The sequence below is a fragment of the Canis aureus genome, chromosome 12 (genome assembly GCF_053574225.1).
Source record: "Canis aureus isolate CA01 chromosome 12, VMU_Caureus_v.1.0, whole genome shotgun sequence".
In the NCBI taxonomy this organism is placed as follows: Eukaryota; Metazoa; Chordata; class Mammalia; order Carnivora; family Canidae; genus Canis; species Canis aureus.
Genome location: NC_135622.1, coordinates 1630142 through 1650033, shown reverse-complemented (window position 1 = coordinate 1650033; position 19892 = coordinate 1630142). Strand labels below are relative to the sequence as shown.

Here is a 19892-nt window from a genome sequence, read left to right as displayed (position 1 = left end):
TGATCAATACAGTCCCTTCAGATTCAATACAATCCCTATCGAAATCCCAGGAGGGATTTTGCAAAACTTGACAAGCCGATCCTAAAATTCATATGGAAAGGTAAAAGACTCAGAATAGCCAAAACAGTCTTTACAAAGAATGAAATTGGAGGGACTAAAGTTTCCAGTTCTAAAAGGAGCGTTGTGGACTTAGGGGGAGAACCAGAAGTATGTAGTGTTTTGATCTCTGAGAGTCCCATTGAGTCCTTGCTTTCAGAAGTCAAACTTCTCAAAAGAATGGTCTGTACTTTGTGTCAGCTGCCTTATCCATTTACTCTTCTCTGTGAACTGGTAAATTTCTGTGTAACTTTTCTTTTTATGATTTAACCGTTTAGAAAGCATGCTGAAGATTATAAACATTAGGACCATGTTTTCTTATGTGATATAAACCTGTGCCACAATTTTTACAGTTCTAGGGCCATTAGAACTCAAGTCTAAGAAGAAAAGTTGCAGTTTTACAACCACCAAGTGTAGTTAGCTGAAAAGTTCAAACAGATGAAATTTTAGGAGAGATTATAGAAGTTAAGTATGCTGTTATTTTTCTCCCAGGGTCTTTTATTTTCTTCCATCTTCTGAAAAAAAATTATCTGTTTTTCCTTTGAACTCTCAAAGCACTTTGTGTACTTCTTAACCTCCCTTCTAGATTGTAAACTTGAAGGCCAGCATTCTCTTTATCATCCCTCATGTATCTCTGTAATGTTCACCATGAAAATTGAATTCAATAAATATTTTAATTAGTCAAATGTATTAATGTATTCTTTTTTTTCAGTTTCAGAGGTAGAATTTAGTGATTCATTAGTTGCATATAATACCCACCACTTATTACATCAAGTGCCCTCCTTAGTGCCATAAACGTGCCAAATGCATTGTTAGTACCCAACAAAAATATTAAATATCATTCCCTTTTCTCCTTATCCTACTCCAAACTCCCAAACTGCTCACGAGTTAATAGAAAGACTGACAATCGAAAAAGGACAAACATTATATGATCTCATTCATTTGGGGAATATAAAAATTAGCGAAAGGGAATAAAGGGAAGGGAGAGAAAATGAGTGAAAATATCAGTGAGGGTGACAAAACATGAGAGACACCTAACTCTGGGAAATGAACAAGGGGTAGTGGAAGGGGAGGTGGGGGGTGTGTGTTGAGGTGACTGGGTGATGGGCACTTGGAGGGATAGGCACTGGGTATTATGCTAAATGTTGGCAAATTGAACTCCAATAATAAAAAAAAATAAAAATAAAATAGAAAGACTGATAATGTGTTAAGTGCTGCATGTCTACAATAGATTATAAGGAAGCTGGAATGGGGAGTGCCTATATCTCTAAGGTCAGGGATGATTCCAAATCTTACTTGATTAACTTGAGAAATGGTGAATCCATCATACAGCAGGAGGAGGAGGTTTGGGAACAGGAGTTGGGGAAGTAAATAAGTTCAGGCTTTGAGTATGTTGCATATGTAACACACTCACTTTGTGTGCATATGTGTGTGTAATAAAAAATACTTTATTACATAATCTATTTAGCACATATATATTTTAGCACATAGCACATTTCATACATCTCTAAATAATATATGGGCTTAAGATGCAGATTAAATGTATATATTATATAAATAGTGATTGTTGTAGGTATTCTTTGGGTACAAGGAATAGCTGTTTTAAATTGAAAGGGAGTTTGTTAGAAGACTAGGATTATCTCGAAGAATCCAAAGGCAGCAATTACAGTTGGACTTCAGAAGGGACTAGAACCAGAAATTAGAAGGCTATCAGGATTTCCAGGAGTCACTTATCTGTATATCTCTATCTCTGGCTGCCTTTTTCCATTCTCCTGTTCTCACTTTTTCTCCTTCCGCAATGTCATCTCCTCTCTGTATGAACTCTCATTTCTGCTTCTCTCAGTGTGTCTGCTTCACTTTTATATCTTTCTCTTTGTTGTTTGGCTTTTCCTTCTTACACAGTGATGTAGCCAAACTTGATGCCTCCTACATTGCTCTAGTTTACATGTTATCAGTTCAAGCAAATAGTATAGCATGAATAATATTTCAACGCTGCTGCTGAAACTTCTGGGAGGGTGCCTGAGTGGCTCAGATGGTTAAGTGTCTGCCTTCAGCTCAGGTCATGATCTCCAGGTCCTGGGATGGAGCGCTATGTCAGGCTCCAGCTCAGCAAGGAGTCTGCTTCTCCCTCTCCATCTGCCTCTCCCCCTGCTTGTGCTCTTTCTCTGTCTGTCTCTCTCAAATGAATAAATTAAAAATCTTTTTAAAAAAATAAAAAAATAAAACTTCTGGGAGAATCTGATTTACCCAGTTGTTCATTCCTGGTCCAGTTAGTCATGGCCTAGGGACAGGTTCAGGTTGTGTAAACAGAATTGCCAGGGGTTCCAACATCTCTTTCTCTCTACATCTCTTTATCACCAAACCAACTTGGGAGCCCTCATTTTTCTAGGTATGGATGAGATCACTAAAGAGAGATTGTGCAGAGTGAGAAATAAACTGAGAGTGGAATCACAGGAGAACAAAAATGTCGAAGGAATGGGTGGCTGATAAGGAGTTCGGAAGATTCAGTGAAGGAGTGGTCAGAGAGACAGGACAAGAACCAGAACTAGATAGGCTAGGAACTAAAAGGAGCAAAAAATTTCCAAGTGAGGAGGAGTATCTGATATCAAGGAAGGTGATTACTATGAAGAATCCATTGACTCTGGCATTTAAAAGGTCATTAGTGAAAGAAATTTAATTTTCTTTTCTAGGATGGTGCTGGTCATAGTTCTTGTTGTTTTTCCATTTTAACAGAAACAACGGTATTTAAGACAAAGTAATGAATAATTATGGAACATCAATATGCAAGGGTATATTATATTAGGTTAATACATTTAGCCTAAAATAATGCCTCCTCCCCCCCAAATTACTGCAAAAGTTGCCTGATATAAGGCCAATTTTACATAGTGGTATGAATAAAATCAGGGTTATTATCATGTATTGCCAGAGTCACAGGCTACAAGAACAGAGAGTTTGCTTTTTTGACAGGCCTTTATTATTTCCAGGGTACTTCCACATTTGCAAATTCCAGGAGGTGGGAGAGGAGGAATATGCTGGGATTTTGTTTGATTATATTGTTTGTTCTGAGAGCATTTGTCTGTATCTGACAATGTAGAATGAACAAATTTTTAATAATGTGGAGTTCTAAAACCCAGGAGTACTTAATGTTTTTGTTTTCAATTCTCCTTCAACCTTGATAGGACTTACAACATTCTGGAATTTGCTTATGAACCTCATAAGTTCAGACTTGAACTATTCCCTTAGTTCACATAGCTATTTAGTTGTCTTTTATGCCTCCTGATAAATTTTTCTCTACAAGCCAGTGATGAAATTTGAACTTTACTTCCAAGGGAGTGTTTCTGTACTAGTCATCCATTATACTGATGTATTAGCCAAACATTGACTGACAAATGAATCTACAGAAAGCAATCCAAGCCATAGCTTCTAATGTTTCTAAATTTCTTTAAAAAAAAAAAAATTAAGATTCAATGTGCTTTTACTTTAAATGTGACTCAACCCTCTGGAAATTTTCTAGATTTTTAATATAAGTTCCATTTTTGGCATATACTTTTTGAGTGTAGTATAAGGTATAAAAAATATGGCTACCAAAGGAAACTTAGGTGTAATCTTCTCTGTGAATCATTATGTTGAAAAGAGTAAAATTTATAGCTGACCTTGATTCAGCACTGAATTAGTCATCCTTTACTTATGCAGGATATTACATCAGGAATTCCTGGGTTTGTGTCAGCCCTGAGTAGTCAACTTCCTGGACTAATGAAGTCCCAGAGTAGCTCTCAGTTTAACAGACATTTATTGAGCACCTACTGTGGGCCAAGCATGATAATAGGCTCATCTCAGCATTGCTATTCAGGTGTTTTTAATCAAATTTCAAATAAGATATAAATACTTGAATACTATTAGTAATGAAATATCCAATCATTAGAAAAATAATACCTGAGTTAATGTGTGAATAGGATAAGACAAGGGACTTTACTTATGTTCCCAATCCTAGCGCTTTGGTGTTCTAGTTCAATTTTTACGGTGCTTTATGAAATGCCACACATAGAACGTTTATTAAAACTGGATGAAATTATGGTTCTGGGAAGTCTGCAACCATACATCTGTCTCTCGATCACTATACTTGTCTCTGAGCTCCCAAAGAACAAGAATTATAACAATTCACATTTAAGGACTTACAGTGTTCATCATAACAACTCCATAGCAACTATGAGAGGGTTTAGCAGCTTATTCAGGATCACACAGCTTATCAGTGACAAAGCTCTTTTTCAAAACCACCTCAGCATGACTTTACAATTAATGTTCTTTCCCACGATGCCATCCAATTCCCAGTCCCCAGCAGTTATCTGGCTCTGTTGATACACTGTTGATGCTGGAATAAATTTAATGGATGACTTTCTTCTACCTTGCTTAGCCAGAGATGCCTTGTTCTTTTTTAAAGCAACTATTTTCCTTTTTAGTTTTAAACTTTGTTTGAACACATTAAAACTGGCTTTTGCTATATTCTTAAATAAAATACATTTCTACCTTTTCTCCCTTGCAGCCTTTCATCATGTTTCTGTTTACCCAAAGAAGGAGCTTCCTTTCTTCATCCATTTCACAGCAGGACTGTGTTCTTCTACAGCAATGATAGCTCTTCTCACACACCAGTTTCCTGAAATCATGGGTGTTTTTGCTAAAGCTGTAAGTATGATCTCAAGGACTTGTATAGAGTATTTGTAAAACACACAAGAAACCATCTCTGATCTATTTGTGCTAAACCAGTTGATCAGTGGAAGATGTTTGTTATAGTGAATTACAGGAATTGATTTGTAAAGTTGCTGCCATAAATATGTCAAACATAAGTTTTTGGTGACTTGAGCTATATTTTTGTTGCTTAAAAGTTTAAAGAATACAACAGTATATATAACATGATAAAGTTGGTCTTTGTAGATCACTTTTGGTGGTAAAAATAGCAATTGTTACTAGCTAAGGAATAATCCAGTTCTTTTAAATGCTTTCTTTTTGGCATTTAAAAAAATTCCCTATTTTGGAGATAATTCCCTATTTTGATTTTTTCATTTAAGTGAAATCATTAATTGTAAGGTTTGCTGATGGAGAATAACTAGGTAAGATGGGACAGATGGAACATTTGCCCTGGGTACAGAATGTGCTGTTTCACTCAAAGCTTCTCCCTATTGTATCTGCATGTTCTTAATTGCCCTTCCCCAACCTTGGGTATAGAACCATGTGTAGACCTTTATTTTTATTTTTATCCTTTAATTTGAACTACTTCCCCATTTCCTGAGCTAGGTCCAAAAGGTACTTGAGGACTGATGTTAAAGAAAATATCCCATGATTATTTTCTTTTCTTTTTTTTAAATTTATTATTATTATTATTATTTTTATTTTCTCTTCTACATAAACTTAGTAATTACTGACACTGGCTCAAAGTAAAATGATCAAAGATAAGTCCTTTCAAGTCACCAAGCCTTTAACAAATGTGTCTTTCTTGTACATCTTTGCGTTTTTACCAGGTAATAATAATTCAGGCCCAAAAGGAAAATGCTAATTCATCTGTCTCAAATTAAAAAGCACTGAGAACCATAGAAACACTAGCCCTTTGTAATTTCTACAATTTTTCTATATGCCTCCATTCTAACTCCCTATTCCTCAAAATTTCTTTTTCTGCCTTAAGAACAGTTTATTTTGTGCCTTAAAGATTAGTTGGTTTTCTTCTGGCACTAGGAGTAAAAGCACTGGTTTCCCTTTTTCCCTGAAGGTCAACTGGATAATGTGTTAAGTTGCCACTGGCTGTAGGCCTAGGAGTCTGAGACTGCACTTGATTCTGGGTCAGTCTTCAAGAATGATTTTCCAGTGTTGCTCAGGGAGTATAGATATTTAGGTTGGAAACTGACTATTCTGTTTTAGTGTAAAAGGGAAGTATAGTGATCATACCCTGTTGTTCAGAGTGGTGCTGACCAGAGAGTGATTGCATCTCAAACTGAAATGACCTAACTGTATAATCTGACATGGAAAAAAATTGACTGGAAGGGGAATCCTGTCCATCTAACAACTGGAAAAATATATGCAGTTGTGTATTTGAGATTGCAGGCAAGCAGTGGGAGAGATGGTCCTTAGGATTCTCTCAGGGCATCGGGAAAGAGGAAAAATTGAGTGAGGAGAGAGATTTAGAATCTGGAATCGATATGTAGCGATTGTTAGTGGTATACTTTCATGAGGTTCTGACTAAAATTAATGCAGTGTTTTCACTGTCAACTCTATCCATTGATGTTAGTATATGGTGTCTGCCTTTACCTGAGACATGGCTGATGCACCAGAGAGCCTTTAAGATTACATAGCACAAGCACCTTAGCACTCCTCTAGCAGAGTCTGAGAGTGAACAATTATACATTTTAAGTGGAAGCTTTTTTTTAGACCAAAAGTTATTAATTTCCTGTGATTCTAGTTAATGAACAATAAATAGGCATTTATTTACCATCCTTTGATATTTGTATAAGTTGATGGTATAGAGTGAAAAATGTGTCTCACAGCAAACTTTTATAGCTACATTGTATCCAGTGGCCTTTACACATACATTTTTCATTCCTAAAAGCAAACTATTTACTCAAGGTACCTGAAGACCAATATTTAGCATGCAGCAGTACCAAGGGCAGGTTCCATTGAAGAAATTATGGAAAATGGTTACATCCAGGCCATCTCCAGTTTACAAACACAACATATAAATGGCTGCCAGCCAGCCAGCCAACTAGGGAACTGGGGGCTCAAATTCTCCTTTTTCCTCCACTTAATGGTCTATGCAGTAGAAACTTCACCAGTACCCAGGAGCTTGTTAGAAAGGCAGAACCTGAGGCACCACTCCAAACTTCCTGATTCTGCATTTGAACAAGACCTCCAGGTGATCCTATATTGTGGATTTAAAACTTGAGAAGCCCTGCTCTCCTCTATGCAATATGAGGAATTTAGACTGTCTAGATAGTGCCACCTTTTTAGGTTAGAGAAGGGGCAGCATTGCAGAATGGTAATGAGCATAGGCTCTGGAGCCACACTGCTTTGCTTTGAGTTCCAGCCCTGACACTTACTGGCTGCACAACTTCAGGTAAGTTACTTAACCATTTCTCCCCCTCACTGTAAAATGAGAATAGTACTACCTCATAGGCCTTTGTGAGGGCTAAATGAGTTTAAGGTATGACAAGTGTTAAGAACCATGTCTGCCCATAGTAGAAACTAGGGAAGTGTTACTGTTGTCGCCACCTGTCATTGTCATCATTATCACCAAAGTGCAGCTGTGTTGAGAAATCCTACCCCCTTCACTTTGGGAGGAGCTGTGTCCTGATAGTAAACTCAAAATGTATTTTCCCATAGAAATTACAATATAAATGGTGGTTGGGTATCATTTAAATAATATTGCTGGTAATATTATCACAAATAATATGTGTATTTGTACTAATAAGAGTGGAGAAATGTTTCAGATTCTGAGTGCTGGCAAACCGCTTTGTAGAACAGAAAGTATTGATAAATTGCAAACTGCCTATGTTAGGATTTTCAATTAGGTCAGATATTTGATAGCCAAATATAGTGGAAATCATTCTATTTTGTAAGCCAAAGCAATTCAATAAAATTTCCTAAATCCTTTCCATTGTTATCATGGTTTCTTCCTCATCTAATATTCTTTTGTATTGGCTCATATGCTAAAGTAAATTTAATTTGAATTTGTTAAAATATGTTACAAAATTGCTTTTTTTTTTTTTTTTAAGATTTTATTTATTTATTCATGAGAGACAGAGAGAGAGAGAGAGGCAGAGACACAGGCAGGGGGAGAAGCAGGCTCCATGCAGGGAGCCCGACGTGGGACTCGATCCCGGATCTCTGGGATCTGGCCCCCCGCCACAGGCGGCGCTAAATGGCTGAGCCACCCGGGCTGCCCAAAATTGCTTTTTTGTGAAGTCAGGTCTAGGGATTAATGATTTTTAATAATCCTGACTGTATATCAGATTGAGATAAATGGGAGGGTACAAACTAGAACGGCTAGTGGTTTTTTTAATGCTTCATCTTTTGTATGATATGAAGCTATGTGGAATAAGGCTTTAGTTTCAGCAAGTTAGGACTTTTTTCTTGATTTTTTTTCTGCTGGCTGAGATGAAAACCAAGTCTGACATTCAACATAGAGCAATAAAAAAAAAAAATGCATAAATCCCTGGAGATGTGGAATGTGCTGATATCAGAGCTGATACTCCAAGGCCAGAATTCCTGAAAAAGGAAAAATTGCTTTTAAGTGGTAGGTCATTTTCTCACCTGCTTTGAAGCCTGCTGGGTTAAATATGAGAGTTCAAAGTAAGGGTAGCCAGCAAACCAAATGAACTGGAATCTGATTCTGCTTATCTGAAAGGAGCTTCTTTATTTAAGAGCTGCACTGCCCTCTCCTTAGAGAACCAATCTTCATTTAGCCTGGCCCCTTTCATTTCTGTCCTGCAAGAAAAGCTTTCTTGTTAGTAAGCCTTGGGAGGGCGTTATCATAGCAGTGAAGACTACAGATGGTCTTTAGGGATTTTAGTAACTTACTGATGAATTCAGGCTTGTGGCATGTGACTTTAGTATTTTGAACTCAGAAGTGTGTTTGAATATAAAAAATCACTAGTTGGGTTTTAATTGAAATAGGATAGATAGCCTTAGCAACTCGGCAGAAAAAGGTGTTAATGGGTAAAGACAGGAATCAGAAAGATTCCCAAATAAATAGTTTGTTTCACTAAAGCAAAACTTTGTTGAAATCTTTTTCACTGAACACATATTGTAGTTGTGCTGAGGTGGGAATGGCCCTGTTTCCACATATTTTTACTAATCTTTATGTGGGAAAATGTGGTTGGACATGCCAGTGATGAATTTCTGAGCAACTCATAATTGGCTGGCTCCACTGTAACTAGGGCCTAACAATCTGCTTGATTAATTCTTTAAGGACTACATTAGCCAAGTTGTATGATTTCCAAAGATATAGAAGGTCAGATGTTATACTAACAAAAGACCTTTCTACGGAATGTCTCACTGGGATTTCTTCAGCCCCTTCCCAAAAATAATTAACATTTTTCTCCCCAAATTACATTTTAAAAAATAATAAGCAGAAATAAATGCCACATGTGTTTTACTGAATAGTGATAAAAACTTTTTGGTTTGTACACTATTCTCATTATTTTTTTCCAGGGCAAAGATCATCTTCATACCTAGGGGAGTTGATAATTATAACTCTATATTGATATATGCCAATAGAAAAAAATACATTATTTCTAAAGGTTCCTAATTTTCCACTGTCATAACCAGTGACATGAAATCTGTTCATAGGTGAAAGTAATTTTTTATATTCTCCATCTGATTTCATTCATACTAAAAACCTATGATAGTTGTATCCCTCTTTATTAAATATGTAGGCCACATTCAGAAATTCAACCAACAAGTAGAACAAGTTTCTTCACTTTGTTTGAAAATGGATTACTTTTCCAAGCTGTGAGGCTTCTTTAGTTCCTAAGAACTGACATAGTTTTAAAAACATTTTGAATTGTAACCAAGCTTATATTCCCATAAAATATTGTTCTGTAACCATGTTATTTCCACAGTAGTATATCCAAGGTATTTTCCAGAGATTATAATGATAATAAAAAGAGCCCATTGTGTGACAGGTCAAAAAACGAAATGTTTACATACATACCAATGTTCCTTTGTTAGTACCACTGAAATCTTTTTTTTTTTGAAATTGTCTATTTATTTTTTTAATAATAAATTTATTTTTTATTGGTGTTCAATTTGCCAACATACAGAATAACACCCAGTGCTCATCCCGTCAAGTACCACTGAAATCTTTCTGTGGGCAGTCTACCATATTCCAATTTTGATTTTCTTAATTGGGATATTTCTAGCAAGAGAAAAGATGTTCTCTCCTCCCACCAAGGGCATTTCTCTATGCCTCTTTCTCATTGTTCTCCTTCAAAAAAGAACCAGACTGAAAAGTTTGTGAAATTGCTGATGTTCTTCTTTATCCCTATTTTCCGATTACTAGACTCTTCAAAGAGGAGGGGAATAAAGAACAAAAGTTAAGACAATGTACTTTTTTTAGCATATGTTTATACCCCTTCCCCAGGGTCTGGTTCAGTTTTGAAGTTTGTGGAAAGCACCCTCTTTCCCTATTAACATGTACCTGTCAAATCTGAAGTTCACAAAAGCTCTCCTGAATTTATTTGGCAGTATATTTAATCATCCTTTCCCCCTCAAAGTAAACGTCTCAGTGCCAAAGTTTAGGACATCCTGTCACTGACTGCTACTGATATATTGATTGCTTAATCATTAGCACTTGAGGCAAATGGACTGCATAACAGTTTTCAGAAGAGCAGTGCTTAGATATTGATGTCAGTTGCTCACTCCAAACCCATTACACAAGTGATACTAGAATTCACATTAGGAAATCTACTGATTTGTCTTTTAGAAAACATCTTTGTTTTTTGCAGACCCAGCAAAGTTCTCTAAATGGAGAGAATAATGGGATACAGAATAAATTTATAATCTTGAGGAATAGTTTTTATTGGCTTCTCTCTTGAGTCGAACTTTGCTCCTTCTCCCACCAATTAAATTTCTAATGCTCCAGAGAACTAAATTTGTATGACTACTTAATATATTAACGATTCTAAACCATGGGTCATTTAGATTTGTTAGTTATTATCTTTGTTCTTAAGAGTGTATACTTAGACTCTCATTTATTCTTACCTGAGCCATTGGAAGACAGATTGTGGTTTTCCAGTGTTTTAGATAGAGAAGTTTAAAACATTCAAGTTAGTGATTTGCTCTAAATCACACAATAGATAGCCCATTAGACATGATACAGATTCTTGGTTTCAGTAATATGTCACGTGACAACTCAGGCCATAACAAGTACAAAAGAATACATTTCAAACTAAATATGGTAATGATGAAGGGATGTAGAAAGATGGAGTGGTGATAGTACAGTAGTTTTGCTAGGGAAGTCTTCCTTCAGGAGATGAATTTGGAGAAGAGTTTTAATTATTTATTTTTATTATTTAAATGTTTTAAAGAGATTATTTATTTGAGAGAGAGAATGAGCATGAGCAGTAGGGGGAGGGGTAGAGAAAGAGAGAGAAGCAGACTCCCTGCTGAGCAGGGAGCCCTATGTGCCACTCCATCCCAGGACCCCGGGATCGCGACCTGAGCCAAAGGCAAAGAGACGCTCAACCACTGAGCCACCCAGGTGCCCCTGGAGAAGAGTTTTAAATGAAAAGCCGATAGGGATTTTCAGAAGATAGGACACTTAGGTTGCAGAAATGCTTACTGAAAAATAAAAACATCAGTAGACAAACTGCCTGAAAAACTCTTCACTCTTCACAATACAAGCCTATTTGATGAACTCTGATATTTGATGAACTCTGATGCTTTAAGATAAAGAATGCCCATTTACTTTTCTATCTTTTAAATGGGTTCACTTTAATTTCATTCCTATTCTTGCAAGTAAGCCACTTAAGAACAAAGAACACTGTTTGATTTCTATCACCTACTCAGACAATGGTATAAAGCACTTCAGCCTTTCTAACTGTCTGAAATGTACAGTGATACCAAAGAAACAGTAGGTACTGGTTTTTAATGAATCAGAGGGAATTTGATTGACTCTCTGAAATGGTAAAAACAAAACAAACTTTTAGTATAAAGCAAAATGTGTACTCCATGTTTTAATATCACTCTTCTTTCAAAGTCAGAGGGTAAGTCTGAAGGATTATCGGGGGAAGTTTAACAGAACAAAATAAACTTTTGGTCTAAAATATAACTTGTGAGAATTTTCTGGCTAACATGGGAGTTTTAGGTAGCAGATGTACTTCTAGTAGTTGTGTCAGTAGGTAGGAAACTTAGGTGTGTTCTTTAATGCTGATGAGGCCTCAATACAAGATTAGCTATTAATATTCTTTCTGAATTTGAGGAAAAAATAAAATTATCTTAGTTCTATAATGACATTAAGATTGCCTTATGTCCATCTCTAACAGCCATCTTCAAGAAAAGAAATTATTTCGGCTTCAGATGCTGCTCAACAAAATTAAGAGAACTGATATTCAAGAGAATTCAGACCACATATTCACCCTCTCACCTCATCCTATAATTTCAAGCATTCTGAAAATGAAACGTATATGTATTCTTCAAAGTGTCGGAGAGGGCTCTATTTTTTAAAGATTTTTATTTATTCATGAGAGACACAGAGATTGAGAGAGAAAGAGAGGGGGGCGGGCAGAGACACAGGCAGAGGGACAAGCATACTCCATGCAGAAGCCTGTTGCAGGACACGATCCCAGGACCCCACGATTCACGCCCCGAGTCAAAGGCAGACGGTCAACTGCTGAGCCACGCAGGTGTCCCAGAGGGCTCTATTCTTATTGAGCACTTACAAATTACCAGTAGGATATACAGAGAGAAGTAGTTTGGGGAAGAATTCAGAAGGGAGCATATTCTCACACCCTCTGTTAGGAACGTGCCAGCTCTTGTTTTCATCTATTCAAGATGCCAGAGTCCCACTTTCTTTGTGAAGCCAGAGTTCAAGCTTTGACTCCCAGGTTAGCAGCAGCTTTACAATTAAATTTTAATCCCTTAGTGTTTGTTAGACTCCCATCTAGAGTATAGCTACAACTATTCTTGGCAGGCAAATACATTGCTGTGTTTCCTGCAGTCACAGTGAGATAGAAGAATGTTCTCTGGCTGGGTTGTAGATGAAGGCACTTTACTAATCTTACGCATAATTCATCCTTGGTTGCTGGGGTACTCGGAGTTGAAACTTTGCCCTCTGATAAAATTCAGCTGGATTTTTTATTTATTTGACTCTGATCCCTTTGGATTTGGCCCTTATTGGGAGCCTAGGGATTCTAATTCAACTAAGCCCTAGCTGTGTAGACTTTTCTTATTAATTTGCTCTTAGTGTATTTTAGTTATTGTTCAGACTGCCGTAAACAACAACACCAACAACAGCTGCACTAAGAACATGCAGTTCAGAGGCCTGGAGACCCTGAAGAGATTCTTCTTTCAGTATTGGCTTATTGACTGGAAGGACTCCAGTCGGGCTTATCTTAGTTTGTTTTCAAAGTGTAGTTTTTAAAGAGCCTCTGCATTTCAAACTATGTGAACTCTTGTTCTATAGCATGCCAAAGTATGATAATGATTATTCTGTAATATACTCCACATTTTTGACATTCAAATTCATTATATTAGTATGTTACTGTTGATGGACTTGTTCCTTCCTTCATTTATTCAATGGACAGATATGTGTTGGGCACGTTTACGAAGTATAAAATACAGTGTGTGTCCATAGGTACCTTGTAGTCTGGCAGCGGGGAGTTTGAGACAGGCAAGGGATGTATTAGTTATAAGACAGAAGCTACTACCACAGCAATAGATTAGCTCACCCTTGCATGTTTGTTCACTTGATTGGAAGCAACTGAGGAATTACTTTCACGTGCCTCACATGAGGTGTAGTGACCTAAAAAGTCATCTTCAACCCAGAGAAGACTTTCCTTTTTAGAAGACTCTGTTTAGTTAGGAACCCTTTCAGTCACACAAGGAAGATAGAAAGAGGAGCCCTATTATCTTTCAAACATGAGACGTGTAGGACTTTTATCTTAACACCTAACTGACAAAGTTCATGGGTTTTTTTTTTTTGTTTTTTTTTTTTTTTTTTGGAGATTATTTATGTATGTATGCATGTGAGAGGGTGGGAGCAAAAAGGAGAAGCAGACTCCCTGCTGAGCAGGGAGCCCAATTTGGGGCTCCATCCCAGGACCCTGAGATCATGACCTGAGCCAAAGGGAGACACCTAACCTACTGAGCCACCCAAAGGCCCCATTCATGTTTTTATAAACAGTGGTATTCATTATATTTATCTGAATAGTTTAAGACTATCAAAAAATGAAGCGTTCCACAATTTAGAATTTAAGTAAGAAATGTCTCGCCTCAGATTCACATAGTAGCTGTCACTTCTTCATTTTCATCATCTTTTGTATCCTCTCATTCCCTAATAAGGACAGATTGACAAGGGGTATGGGGCATTCTGGTTTAGAAAATGAAATAATGTGATGTCATTATGAAGCAGAATGGGATAGCAAGAGTTAGAACTGAAATTACTCGGGTCTGTGGTCATGAGGGAGAGACAAGAAAGAGCTATTCAGAATTTCCCAGAGCCTACTGTTAATGTCAAAGCTGTATCCTGTAGTCACTGATTCTGAAAATCAGTTAATTTTTAAAAAATAATAAAAGGAGGGCAGCCCGGGTGGCTCAGCGGTTTAGCACCGCCTTCAGCCCAGGGCATGATCCTGGAGACCCGGGATCGAGTCCCATGTTGGGCTCCCTGCGTGGAGCCTGCTTCTCCCTCTGCCTGTCTCTCTCTCTCTGTATCTCATGAGTAAATAAATAAAATATTTAAATAATAATAATAATAAAAGGATATTGGGGTAGGCACTGAGATAAGGTTCTTTTTCCTTCTCTTCCAAGCTGAATTTTGCTGATCAATTCTGCATCCTGGACGATTCTACCTTTTTATAGGGGAACCACCAAGATTTTCTAAGTAACTAAAAAATATTTCCATTCTTTATTGTCTCAAGCAAGTATATGTGCTAATTGGATCACTGGGTATATGACCTTGGAATACATATTTCAGAATAGGAATAGGACTTATCCTTGGGGAGGTTATACTAATTAGGCATGTAATCAATAAAATATAGTGAAATGATGGAAGTATATGGAGTAGAAGAGTAGGCCCGAGGTTGTAGTAGGGGGTCAAAGAGTATACTGATTTAACCCAGTGTAGTAGCAGAAGAAAGGAAGTGAGACAGTTTGAACAATGACTTGGAGGCAGAAGACTGCAGATCAGGCTTTGGAATTTACTGGTGACCATTGGTTCTCTAGCAATCCATCTGAGCTTGCTACATATGCTGGAATAAGTAGAAATTATTATTCTTTGGGTCAGTTAACAGAATACATATCTCCAAACAGTGAATTAGATGCATGATAGCATCTTCCAATTCAGAAGTCTAATTTATTACATGCTAGTAAGGAGGCACATTCTGGGTTGTAAGAAGCCCACTTTCATCCATTCACCTGTGTTCTCGTTTAGACTAGACCATGTCTGCCAATATTAGGTCTCTAGAGAAAGAGTTAAGTCAATTCCAGGCCCCCTGAGCTCCTGGCTACCACCTTCTCCCATAGGACTTGGACAAAGATAAGGAACACAGTTACTTAACTTTTTTTTTTTAACTTTTATCTTTCAAATGGCATTGAGAGTAACCATATCTGTTGTTTGACCTCAAGCGCCATACTGAATTTTTTTTAATTGCTTTTGAGCAATAAATTTTCTTTGGTCGCTTAACCAGTCATACAAGTTGAGACTTCTGTCTTGATGTCTATTTTATACTATCTGCTCTGGGAGAACAGTTGAAAACTAATAAGTCAGTTAGATATTTTATGAGTATCAAAATCTCTTCCATTCAAAAATGTAAATAAAATAACCAGTATGAGCAATCAGCTTATGTCAGATTCCATGGGCTTATGTACGTAGGGAAATTATAGTGCAACCTGAAACATGCTTCTTCATGAATTCAAAATGGTATCACAGTTACATTCACAGTTGAATGTAAACCCTTGAGCTTTCCTATTGTGAAGGGTTTCAGAAATCACCTTTTATAAACTGCCTAGGGAAGGAGGAAAAAACTAAGATGATACCAACAAATACTGTCACTGTGTGAGTGGCTGCCTCCCAGCACCAAATTGTGCCAGTTCAGTAAAGCAAACAATTAGGATACTGTTCACCTTTTGGCTTATTCAATGGTATATATGTATGTGTGTGTGCTGGGGAGGGGTGTGTATTCTAATATAGTTGACCCTTGAACAACACAGTTGAAAATCCACTTGTGATTTTTGACTTGCCAAAAATTTATTGTTGACTGGACACATATATTGTATGTCATATATATTACATATTATATACTTTATTATATACTGTTACATAATATATATTAATTATATATTATATACTTAATTATATACTTATAATTAAGGAAATGTTATTAAGCAAATTATCAGGAAGAATAAAATATATACTTACAGTCCTGCACTGTGTCTATAAAACAAATCTGCATAGAAGTAGACCTATGTATTTCCAACCTGTGTTGTTTGAGGGTCAACTTACTCTTTCTGAAAGAAGCACAAGGAAAGTACCGTGGAAGAACAAGTTGTTCTTGTGATTTTTGTCCTCAAAAATTAAGAAAGCTCAGTAAGGAAATATGACAGGAGCCTGGTAAATAGCTCGGTTTTTACCTTGACGAATGCAAGAAGCCAGAGACCTAACTGAAGTTAGGATATCGGCATTTATCTCTTGTTCCTGGCAGCCACTCTATCTAGCAGCTTGTAGTGCACAAGAACTGTCTTCTCCCTTATCAGTGAACTGGTTTGTCATCCCTAAAGCTTTTTCATTGCTCTCCTCCCATTCACTGTGGCCTCACACATGATGAACCTACTCACTGCAAAAGTCCCATATATCATACGGGACATCAAGGCCTGTCAGATTCTAAGGTGGGAAGTAAGGGAAAAAAACCACATATTTTTAATTTTAGATTTTTTTTTTTTTTACATTGTAATTTCTTAAGAGTTTGGTTTGATTTGTGCCATTTCTGGGCCTGTAAGCCTCCCTAATGCATCACAGTTCTGGATAGAAAATTTCATATCTTGGGCAGCCCCGATGGCGCAGCGGTTTAGCGCCGCCTGCAGCCCCGGGGTGTGATCCTGGAGACCCCGGACTGAGTCCCACGTTGGGCTCCCTGCATGGAGCCTGCTTCCCCCTCTGCCTGTGTCTCTGCCTCTCTTTCGCTCTCTCTGAATAAATAAATCTTTAAAAAAAAAAAAAAAAAAAGGAAAGAAAGAAAGAAAATTTCATATCTCTTATTTAGCCTAGAACCTTAAATGCTATTGAGTTGTAGTTAACACTTAGCAGTTGTTAGGGTTTGCAGTGAAGCTCTTTTCGTCCCTGTGCATATAACAAATGGACTCGTCCCTGTGCTTTCCCATCAGTGCCCCTGCATTGATGGACATAGATCAAGATGTTGTGCGGCCCTGCAGGGGCTCTGCACCATGTGACAGTCGAGGCTCATGCAGCTAGTTCACATTATTTCAGCCCTTATCTCAGCGTTCTCATTTCTCTGTCGTCCCCAGTGTATATAATATGTACTGGCTTGAAATTCCTTATATATTGCTTGCACATTCTTGCTCTTACGTTTCAGCGCATACCAGTTCCTTCGCTTTAGCACGCCTTCTCTAACTTGCCTCCACCAGTCCATACCTTGTCTTTTAAAACTCCATCTCAGAAGTCACCCCTGTGGAAAGGCTGATTAATCGCCTCCACCCGATTGCTGTATTCAGAAACTTCTGTTTCTCAGCCCATTCTTCAAACTGTTTTTCCTTTGTGATTGTTGCTTGTGTACCTTGTCACCCAACAAGCATAACGATCCTAGGAATGATGATTTTCCTGTTTCCCCTTGTCTATTACACACAAACATTTTGGAGGCCTACTGACAGCCTTCTTAGTTTCCCCAGAGTTCTAGTCCGCCTTCCACACCCTTTCCCTTTACATCGTAGCTAACTGCCTGGAGGAACAGGGCACGTGTTCAGGGCTCGGCCTCCACCTCAGCATGTATGTGGCAGCCCGCTGAATAGGTCCCAACAAATGGGAAGGATTTAACCCTTTGGCTTGGCAGCCTCTGCATTCTCCTCAGACACCTTCAAGAAGTAGATATGGGATCAGAAATAGGTCTGGAGACAGGAGCAGGGAAATTTTTAATGAAGGCTTTTTCCTTCCTTTTTACACAAGACCCATGCAGCTGCTGTCGTCAGCAGCTCACCCGACACTCTCCTGCTCTGCCTCTTTTCCAGGAGTCAGGGTTAGTTTAAGAAAAAGCCTTTTGCTAGAAGCCATGACCTCGTACTTTTATCCCCTCCATCTGGTGTGCGGCCTCATGGGGCTGTGCTGCTATGCAGGAGGTGAGCAGTGGAATTCTTTAGATGATGACTTCTGAGCCCACATGCGGAGGCAGTGGGGGTGGGGAGCAGGGAGAGCAGTGAGAGCCAAGATCGATGGACCAAAAAGTAAGGTTTGCTCTGGGACAGATCCTGACTATAGGTAGACTGTTTTCATGAGGTGTCCTTCCCCTAGCTCAAGTGGGGGCCCGGGTCTATGATGGATGAACACTGTGTTCCTGCAGTTTTCCCTTCTGCCTTCACAGTTGGGGTGCGCAAGTGGGATAAGTTGGATATGTGCAGGCTCAGGCTGTTTCTGAAGGAATGCATTCCAGGGTTGAACAGGGAAGGGTTCCCCTTGCACACGTCCTCTCTTGGAGCTGCTTTGTCTCACTGTCTTGGACCTAAACAGAAGTCCAGATTTTGAATGAGGGCGGGAGGAGGGGTTGAGAGCAGCAAAAGTTTTTGATCAAGTAAGAATCTGTTGTCTGCCTCATCTTGTAGAGGTTTCTCTGCAGGGTGAATTCTCCTTGCCATGGTGTAGATAAATTACTTGTCTCAGCTAGAGATCCCAGGACTTTTACCAGGCCTTGAGTAGGCATCTTGCCTGGGATAGGATGGGTTTTTAGCACTCTCATTCCCTGTTCTTACTTTCCTAGTCCAGGAGTTGACAGCATTTAAAAAAAAAAAGAGTGAAATCTCAAAGGAAATTCTAAGAAATACTTTAGAGGCCCAAAACCTTAACAGTTTCCTATCATGGCTTCTCAGGACTACTTGTACTCTGCACACTCAGCATCACTTTAAAAGAACTAGATAAAATTAAAACAAATGTTTAAGTGTTAATCTGAAGAAGAAGAAAAAAAAAGAGAGAAAGCACTAGGAGCCAGAGTTGATTAAATACAGACTGCTTAGTGTAGTGATCATTTTGTGGTGGTGGAAATAGTGGCGGAAATGACAGGGGATTCCTTGATGTGGCTAGAGAAGGCCTAGGCTGTTTCTTTTGTAAATTCTGCTCACATATACTCTCCTCAATATTTTGTATCAGTGTCTGTTCTGAAGGGGCTGGGACTCTGACCCTTCCAGCCAGAGGCATGTTCTCAGACTTTGAGAAGAACACACAAGATTTGAAGTGAGAAGCCCCGGATTTGAGTTCTGTCTGCGCCACTCAGTATCACATGACCTTGGACAAATCACTGAACCTTTCTAAACAGCACCTGTACAGCGAGAATGTCTCTTGCCTTACAGGGTGGCTGTGAAAATTATGTCCATGGTAAAGCATTTTGTACCTGAAAATGCTTCTTACAAACATCACAGTTTTTCTTGGGGAAACTCCACCTTGAAAGTTGTCAGTAGGACAATGTGGATTAAATGTTCTTCCCTGGGGCCCTTGGGTGAGTCAGTGGTTGAACGTATGCCTTAGGTTCAGGGCGTGACCCCCATGTCCCTCATCGGGTCCCCACAGGGAGCCTGCTTCTCCCTCTGCCTGTGTCTCTCTGTGTCTCTCATGAATGAATAAATAAAGTCTTTAAAAAATAAAAAAATAAATGGTCTTCCCTTTTTATTCACTCAGCCTTTCTGGTCAGGCTTGCTTTCAGGGGCTGGTGGTGGTGAAGTAAAGTCACTGGATTTCAGCTCCTTTGGGTCAAAGAAAGAGAACTTCTGTGTCTAGCTGCTCCACCCATAGACTCATAGGCCTAATGGAAGTGAACACACAGTAGTTCAGAGTTAGGGGGCCCAGGGGAGAAAGCTTCACTTGCTTTTTTAAACTCTAG

At 38.4% G+C, this 19892-nt stretch overlaps 1 protein-coding gene across 12 annotated transcripts in view; it reads left to right on the top strand.

The window, feature by feature from the left end:
- The window catches only part of ST7L (suppression of tumorigenicity 7 like), an 87862-nt gene that overhangs the window by 63213 nt on the left and 4757 nt on the right, over positions 1 to 19892 (top strand). For 10 of the 12 annotated variants that reach the window (XM_077916110.1, XM_077916105.1, XM_077916109.1 and 7 more), the window contains one exon: positions 4637 to 4776. In XM_077916110.1, coding sequence (XP_077772236.1) covers positions 4637 to 4776 — 140 coding nt within the window. Of the gene's footprint in view, positions 1 to 4636; positions 4777 to 12122; positions 19030 to 19165; positions 19626 to 19892 lie in introns of those variants that run through there. The other 2 variants (XM_077916108.1, XM_077916106.1) reach the window with 2 other exon arrangements.